The sequence below is a fragment of the Chamaea fasciata genome, unplaced genomic scaffold, assembly GCF_029207755.1.
Source record: "Chamaea fasciata isolate MVZ Bird 193981 ecotype frontalis unplaced genomic scaffold, bChaFas1.0.hap1 SCAF_2, whole genome shotgun sequence".
NCBI lineage: Eukaryota > Metazoa > Chordata > Aves > Passeriformes > Sylviidae > Chamaea > Chamaea fasciata.
Genome location: NW_027094087.1, coordinates 62935334 through 62943898, shown reverse-complemented (window position 1 = coordinate 62943898; position 8565 = coordinate 62935334). Strand labels below are relative to the sequence as shown.

Genomic DNA, 8565 nt, shown 5'->3' with positions numbered 1-8565 from the left:
CCCCGCCGGTCCCCGCCGGTCCCCTCCGCGCGGCGCGCACCCCCTCCCGCCCGGCCGGGCCGAGGAGCGACGTGCCCGGCGGCCAATGCCGCGGCCGCGCTCCGCATTCCACCGCCCCCGCCGGCGCGGGCCAATGCAGTGCGGCGGGAGGGGTGGCCTCGCTCCGCTCCCACCCTCCCTCTGGGCTTATTGAGAGTTATATCAAGAATTTCAGTTCAGAGAGAGAGAGAGAGAGGGAGAAGGAGAGAGTGTATGTGAGGGAGAGAGGCTGGGAGGGAAGGAGGGAGGAGGGAAAGCGCCGCCGCTTCCTCCCGTCACTAAAGCAATAACCTATTAGGATTTTTTTTTTTTTTTTTTTTTTTTTTTTTGGGGGGGGCAACTGTCACCCCAGAGCTAAAGAGGGAGAAGCACCGCCAGACCAACTCTTGCCATTTCCAGTCAGAAGTTGCAGACTTCATGTAGCTGCCTCTGCTCTGCCGGGAGAGGGACGGGAATGGTGTGCAGTGCAGAGTGGAAAATACCCCCGCTCTAAGAAGTGCACCGGATTTTTCTCTTGCTGTTTGTTTGGGTTGTTGTGTGCACGTTAGGCACCCAAAGGATCGCCGCTTCATAGGAATGAAACGTGGAGAGGATGACTAACGACAGAACTGTGAATTTGTTTCCTGGAGTTGCTAATTTGCCACCCCGACGCAACACATATCTCGAGGAGGAAGCGTTTGGCTGCTGCTGATTTCTTCAAAACTGGTGGTTTACCAGATGCATTGTGCTGTATCTGCTGGAACAGATCATTGCTTAGCTGCAGCAGATCGTCAAAGGTAGACAACTAACGTAAGTGCAAAGTTACCCTTACACTGGGATGCATTTCCTTTAAAGAAAAAAAAAAAAAAAAAGCCAACACGCAGTATATTTATCTAGGGAAAGAATCAGTGTTTGGGATTCAATTGATGTTGGTGGGAAAGGCTCACCTACTTGCTCTCTCAGCATCCCTACCTGCATTACTCTGTTGGAAGTAATCACAGGCATCAGTTACCGTGCAGCTTAATGCAGATAAGATTAGTGCTAAGGGCTGCCTAGTTCCGTCAAACTGTAGGTGCTGGCAGCCTTGCACCCCGATAATGCGCAATTAGCAGTGCATGCAAACAGAAGTCTGTCAATTGCTTTCCTTTTTTTTTTTTTTTTTTTTTTTCTTCTCTTCCACCTGCATTATTAGTCTGCAGTATTTATATGTGGCAGCTGTTAATATCATCCTGAAGGGAGATCAGTGTCAATGGGGAAAGGCTGCACCTTTTTTCCTTCTCATGTGATCAGAAAATGTATATTCCCCCCCCCCCCCCCCATCTGTAAACATGCTTCCTGCTTCTAAGTTACATTTGGAATTTCCAGCCTCCTGATTTAGACCGTGTTTAAAAACAAATAAAGTTTTAGGTTATTAAACAGAAGGAGAAGTATCCAACATCTGGAGAAGAAACATTGAGCTGAGAGTGTAAGAAACTGTAAGTCCTGTTATTGTCTCATCAGTTAACAGGGATGTGAAGTAGCCAGTGACGACTGCTGCAGCAGCAGCATGTCCGGGTGGTTATTTCCCAGTGCGATAGCTGTAGAGGGGCATGCAAGGCACAGCGAGCAGAGAAAAATCTGGTTAGCAAGAGCTAAAAAATACGTATGGAAGCAAACAGCAAATTACATTTGGCAGCTGACACAGCCGTTAGAATCCAGAAGTAGTCCGGGAAGGTTTTTTACTTGTACCAAATGACTGGGTGGAGGAGGGTAGAGGGGGGATGCACGTTACGGATTACACGGTGTACCAAGAAATTATTCAGAAAGTACGTGTCGAAACAGTAGCTACCCTCAATCCTGCGAGTAGTTATTTTCATTCGTGCTCTGAGCAAATGCAGCCGATGGGATATTGGTGCATTTGTCCGGAGGGCTTGCTTGTAAAAGGGAGCAGTAGGAAAATGTACTGCTGGAAGCGTGCATTGCAAAAACAAGTAGTAGTTGGAGATTGTGGATTTATCATGCCTAAAAAAACAATAATGCTGTTCTGTGTGGTTGTGTTGACAGTGATGTCTCCAAATAAGAAATGAGATGTAATGCATCCTGCAGTCCATGCATGCCTCCTCTTGCAAATCGTGCATCATTCCTCCCTGGAAACCTTTAAGTCCTAAAATCCGTGAAAAGAGAATAAAAACATTATCATGGACCTGAGGGATTTTTACCTGTTGGCCGCTTTGATTGCCTGTTTAAGGCTGGATTCTGCTATAGCTCAAGAACTTATTTACACCATTAGAGAGGAGCTGCCTGAAAACGTGCCCATAGGGAACATACCAAAGGACCTGAACATTTCTCATATCAATGCTGCCACAGGGACCAGTGCCAGCCTTGTCTACAGACTAGTGTCTAAAGCAGGGGATGCGCCTCTGGTCAAAGTGTCCAGTAACACGGGGGAAATCTTTACAACATCTAACAGAATAGACAGAGAAAAACTATGTGCTGGAGCTTCCTATGCAGAAGAAAATGAGTGTTTCTTTGAACTTGAAGTGGTGATTCTCCCCAATGACTTTTTTAGGCTGATCAAAATAAAAATCATTGTAAAGGATACTAATGACAATGCACCTATGTTTCCATCCCCTGTCATCAATATCTCCATCCCAGAAAACACTCTGATCAACAGTCGCTTTCCAATCCCATCAGCAACAGATCCTGACACAGGTTTCAATGGTGTGCAGCACTATGAGTTGTTAAACGGGCAGAGTGTCTTTGGACTGGATATTGTAGAAACTCCAGAAGGGGAGAAATGGCCTCAGCTGATTGTGCAGCAGAACTTGGACAGAGAGCAAAAGGACACCTACGTGATGAAAATTAAAGTGGAGGATGGAGGTACCCCCCAGAAATCCAGCACAGCTATCCTGCAAGTTACAGTAAGTGATGTCAATGATAACAGGCCAGTCTTTAAAGAGAGTCAAGTAGAGGTCCATATACCAGAAAATGCCCCTGTAGGCACCTCTGTAATTCAGCTTCATGCTACAGATGCTGATATAGGAAGCAATGCAGAAATCAGATATATTTTTGGTGCCCAGGTCACCCCTGCAACCAAAAGATTTTTTGCTTTAAACAACACCACAGGGCTGATTACAGTTCAGAGGTCCTTAGATCGAGAAGAGACTGCTATTCACAAAGTGACAGTGCTGGCTAGCGATGGTAGCTCTACACCAGCCCGGGCAACTGTCACCATCAATGTCACTGATGTAAACGATAACCCTCCTAACATAGACCTCAGGTACATAATAAGTCCCATCAATGGCACAGTATACTTATCTGAGAAAGATCCCATCAATACAAAGATTGCCCTAATTACAGTTTCAGATAAGGACACTGATGTGAATGGCAAAGTGATCTGTTTCATTGAGAGAGAGGTCCCCTTCCACTTGAAAGCAGTTTATGACAACCAGTATTTGTTAGAGACCTCTTCCTTGTTGGACTATGAGGGCACCAAAGAATTCAGCTTTAAAATTGTGGCTTCTGATTCTGGCAAACCCAGTTTGAACCAGACTGCCCTGGTAAGAGTTAAGCTGGAGGATGAGAATGACAACCCTCCGATTTTCAGCCAGCCTGTAATTGAGCTGTCAGTTTCTGAAAACAACCGTCGTGGTCTATACTTAACAACTATTAGTGCCACAGATGAAGACAGTGGGAAAAATGCAGACATTGTTTATCAGCTTGGTCCTAATGCCTCCTTTTTCGATCTGGATCGAAAGACAGGAGTTTTGACAGCCTCCAGAGTTTTTGACAGAGAAGAGCAGGAACGTTTCATTTTCACTGTTACAGCCCGAGACAATGGCACCCCTCCTTTGCAGAGTCAAGCGGCTGTAATTGTTACTGTGTTGGATGAAAATGACAACAGTCCCAAATTTACTCATAATCATTTCCAGTTTTTTGTATCGGAGAACTTACCAAAGTATAGCACGGTAGGGGTGATCACAGTGACTGATGCAGATGCTGGGGAAAATAAAGCAGTGACCCTTTCCATCCTGAATGACAATGAAAACTTTGTGCTGGATCCATACTCTGGAGTTATAAAGTCCAACGTTTCTTTTGATCGAGAACAGCAGAGCTCTTACACCTTTGATGTTAAGGCAGTGGATGGAGGGCAGCCTCCTCGCTCTTCTACAGCAAAAGTAACAATAAACGTGATGGATGTTAATGATAACAGTCCTGTTGTCATCTACCCACCTTCTAATACTTCTTTTAAGCTAGTGCCACTCTCAGCAATTCCAGGATCAGTGGTAGCCGAAGTTTTTGCTGTGGATATAGACACTGGCATGAACGCTGAGCTGAAGTACACGATTGTAAGCGGCAATAACAAGGGTTTGTTTCGGATTGATCCGGTGACAGGTAACATCACTCTGGAAGAAAAACCAACTCCTAACGACGTGGGGCTGCATCGCTTAGTTGTCAACATAAGTGATTTGGGTTATCCCAAATCCCTGCATACTCTTGTGCTTGTATTTTTATATGTTAATGATACTGCTGGAAATGCCTCTTATATTTATGACTTGATACGCAGGACTATGGAAACACCTTTGGATCGGAACATAGGGGACAGTAGCCAACCCTACCAAAACGAGGACTATCTCACAATCATGATCGCTATTGTGGCAGGTGCCATGGTTGTCATAGTGGTAATATTTGTCACAGTTCTTGTTCGCTGCCGACATGCCTCCAGGTTCAAAGCTGCTCAGAGGAGCAAGCAGGGTGCTGAGTGGATGTCTCCCAATCAGGAAAACAAGCAAAACAAGAAAAAGAAAAGGAAGAAAAGGAAATCTCCAAAGAGCTCCCTTTTGAACTTTGTGACCATTGAGGAGTCCAAACCTGATGATGCAGTTCATGAACCTATCAACGGGACAATAAGCCTTCCAGCAGAGCTGGAGGAGCAAAGTATAGGAAGATTTGACTGGGGCACAGCACCACCATCAACCTTTAAGCCTAACAGTCCTGATCTTGCCAAGCATTACAAATCTGCCTCTCCTCAGTCTGCTTTTCATCTCAAACCTGACACTCCAGTTTCAGTGAAAAAGCACCATGTGATTCAGGAACTCCCATTGGACAACACCTTTGTTGGTGGTTGTGACACCCTTTCCAAACGCTCTTCCACTAGTTCAGATCACTTCAGTGCCTCAGAGTGCAGTTCCCAAGGAGGCTTCAAGACAAAAGGCCCCTTACACACCAGACAGGTAAACGAGCACTTTTACTGGTCTATAAGTACTGCATACAAGTGCCCGATCAACCAGTATTAAAAGTGCCACTGTGTCGTGGGTTGTTTTTTTTGGTTGTTGTTTGTTTCATTATAATTTAATTTAGTCAACATTATGGGGGGAACAAAAAAAAAAAAACAAAACCCCGAAACCAAATGCCAAAAACAAGAACAAACAAACTAAAACCTTGATCTCTTTATCATTTACCAGAGGCTTAACCATGTGTTTGCAAAATGCCTCTGATACTTTGCGTTTTGAAGTATTTTGATTGTTAGAGGACTGTTATGCCTCTGTGCATATGCACATACATGTGTATAAACAAAACTGAAAAAAATACTTTTTTTTTCTCCCCAGTATTTAACTGTCCAATTGTAAAACTTACTGAAGAGCTGTTTCCATATGTGCTAAATTTCAGTCAGAATTTTGACTGTTTCAAGGTTGAAGGGTTATGTACATTGTTTCAAATTTCAAAGTGAGTTGGCTTGAATTTCTTTTCCAGTTCAAGCTGATTTGGAACCCTCCTAAGTTAGTGTTACTAAAAGGGTTAATTTTTTTTTTCCCTAACAAAGACAGCCAAATTTTCAAGCTACTTCATCAGCGAAGCACGTGGTTTATTGGTAGGATATAACTAAGCCATACGTAAGTCTTCCTCTTGTTTGAGTTCAACATGATTTTGTTGTAATTGATGAAAGTTGGTATCGCATAGACAGTTTGCTGCATATTTAAAAAAAAAACAATGGCCAAAGCATACTTTTGAAAGGAATGCGTTCTCTGGAAACATCTGAATTATGCAGGAAAAAGAAAAAGAAAAAAAAAAAAAAAAGGTCAGTCCATTGTAAATATTTTCTCATCTCAGTAATGCATAAGTGATCTGACATATATCATTTTAAACTGTGGAACACGCCATATGAAGAGGCATTAGGAGGCTGAGAGACTCATATTTCAACCAAATCCAGCGTTAAGTTGTTTTTTGTTCTTCTTTCTTAGGTCTAATAATTCCTTGCTAATAAAGATTTAAATGCGGTGCTGTCTTAATTCATTTTACGGGCGCTCGTCTGCGGGCGCCGCGGGAGCGCGCGCGCACGCGGCCCGTAGGTGGCGCCAAGGCACCGCGCGGCGCGCGCTGGCCCCGCGCCAGCGCTGCGGAGGCTGAGGGGGCCGCGAGCGCGGGCGGGCCGGGCCGGCCCCCAGCCCAGGGACCGCACTAGTGCCCGGCCCGGTTCGCCTCCTCGCCGGGCGCCCGCCTCGCTGCTTCGCCGCCGCACAGGCTCGGCCGGTGCTGCCAGTCGCATCCGTGTTCCTTGCGTGCGCAGCATCCTCCGAGTGGTGGTGGTTTGTCTGGATTTGTCAGGGATATGGATCCTCGGGAGCCAAGCGGGACGCATTTAGGCTTGTCTTTGCAAAACGGTTTTGACGGTAGCCAAGTTTAGGACAAAGTCATCCTCTTGCTGTTGTGTTAGCCTTATCTGAGATGAATGTGCCGTTCCCAGAAGTGTGTCTTGACTTTGCGTGTCTGCAAGGTGTCACACTGACAAGATGCCAAGAATAAAACAAGCGCTTTGGAGGCAGTTCTGCTAAAGTAACTGCTCTGACACAACTCCTTATTACCAGACACTGAAAACACCACAGAAGAATCTCACAAACCCCTGATCTGTCTAAGGGACATTATAGACGCGTCTACTCCCCAAACCATTTCACAGCACCATACGCATGCTGTCAGTGTAATTAAAAAAAAAAAAAAAAAAAAAAAAAAAAAAAGAAAAAAAAAAAAAAGAAAAAAAAAAAGTTTTTAACCCCTCCAAATTTATAGAGGAGCTCTGCATAGCTCTGCATAGCTGTGCTTACTTTTCTGAAGTTTTCTCCTCAGTTTTAGTTGCAAAATGTAATCCCCCCCAAACCACACATTCCTTTTCTGTTCTGAGATTCTTTTAATTTAGGCATGAATTAGATTTCCAAACTCTGTCAGAAAACTCAGACTTAACTCCCCATAGTATCTAGAGGCAGCTGGGACACACAGAATTTTTTACCTGACAGAATGTGTAGGCTCTGCATGTCGAAATTGAACATGAGAGGGGAAAAACTCCCACGCCCATACCAAAACAACTGGAAGTATCTCCAGAGTTACCTGTGTTCATTACATTAAATATGCTGGTCTCCATTTAATAATATCTGTAATTATAACTATATATGGAACTGATTCAAATTTCACTGAGGTCTTAGTATATTCTTTTAGAAGTCAGGGGATATTCATGATTTGGATTGCTCCCTGAAAAAACTGTATTATTACACGTAAATGAAAATAACGGCTCTTTCTTAGGTAGACAGTTACCTAATCTGAGTTGGTATATTTTTATTGTGTGGGGAACTATATAGTGTCTTTTTGTTTTGTTTTGTTTTGTTTTGTTTTGTTTTGTTTTTTGTTTTTCTCCCAATGGTGAGTGTTACAGGACGTAATCTTTTTATGCTTCCTTGGCAATTTTGGCTGGTGTAGTATAACCATCGATGGTAGTAGTCATCAACAATCTTCCTGTTCTTCTGTCTGAAATTCCTAAAATTAAGATGCATCTTAGATAATACTCATTGGCACAGGAGTGAAATACACCATCATAGGTCTTTTTAAAAAAATTTGTGATAGAGTGTGGCCTTTAAACAAAGTATTCATATTTAAAAATCTTACTGAACAGTAGTGTGTGCTAATGCCACAGCATCTGAGAAAATGTGTTACAAATTCCTTTAGGAAGAGATCCTTAGTTCTGTGCCACTGTACAGTTTTCTTCAGGTTTAACGTTACTAATTTCTCTGCATCCAACGTTGAGTTAGGTTGCATATATATATATTCAGTGGCTTGGTGTCTTTTGTAAAGAACATAGGAATTGTTGTGGATAATGTTCAGATAGGGAAAGATGAAATATAGGATAAATATATGTCTAAGAAATACTAGCATACTCCACCTTTACTTACAGTTTCTTTTAGTTCAAGGTAAACACACACACAGTGTGGCTTGCAGATACATTAGTATTAGCAAAGAGCTGAGGCCTAAGTCAGCACTTGGACTTCATTCAAGAAAAATACTGATAGTTTTGATGGGCATGTGGCCCTAGAAATCTATTAGAACTGGGTCTTAAATCAAAAAGCTTTTAGAATTTAAAATATATTGTTCAATAAAATAGTTCTTAGGTTTTTTGGGAGGGTTGTGGGGGTTTTTTTGGGTTTTATTTTGGTGGGCAATTTCTGTGCAATCATCAATAAATTTAGTGGAAATTCTGTGGTCTTTACATGTGACTTTGAATTGTACAGACTGATGTTTCACAAG

The 8565-nt window shown here is 43.2% G+C and overlaps 1 protein-coding gene across 8 annotated transcripts in view; it reads left to right on the top strand.

Annotated features, from left to right (window-relative positions):
- Positions 1 to 240: 240 nt before the first annotated feature.
- The window catches only part of PCDH9 (protocadherin 9), a 685482-nt gene continuing 677157 nt past the window's right edge, over positions 241 to 8565 (top strand). For 7 of the 8 annotated variants that reach the window (XM_066176259.1, XM_066176255.1, XM_066176257.1 and 4 more), the window contains exons 1-2: positions 241 to 828; positions 2062 to 5231. In XM_066176259.1, coding sequence (XP_066032356.1) covers positions 2196 to 5231 — 3036 coding nt within the window. In that variant the 5' untranslated portion in view covers positions 241 to 828; positions 2062 to 2195. Of the gene's footprint in view, positions 829 to 1350; positions 1494 to 2061; positions 5232 to 8565 lie in introns of those variants that run through there. The other variant, XM_066176256.1, reaches the window with a different exon arrangement.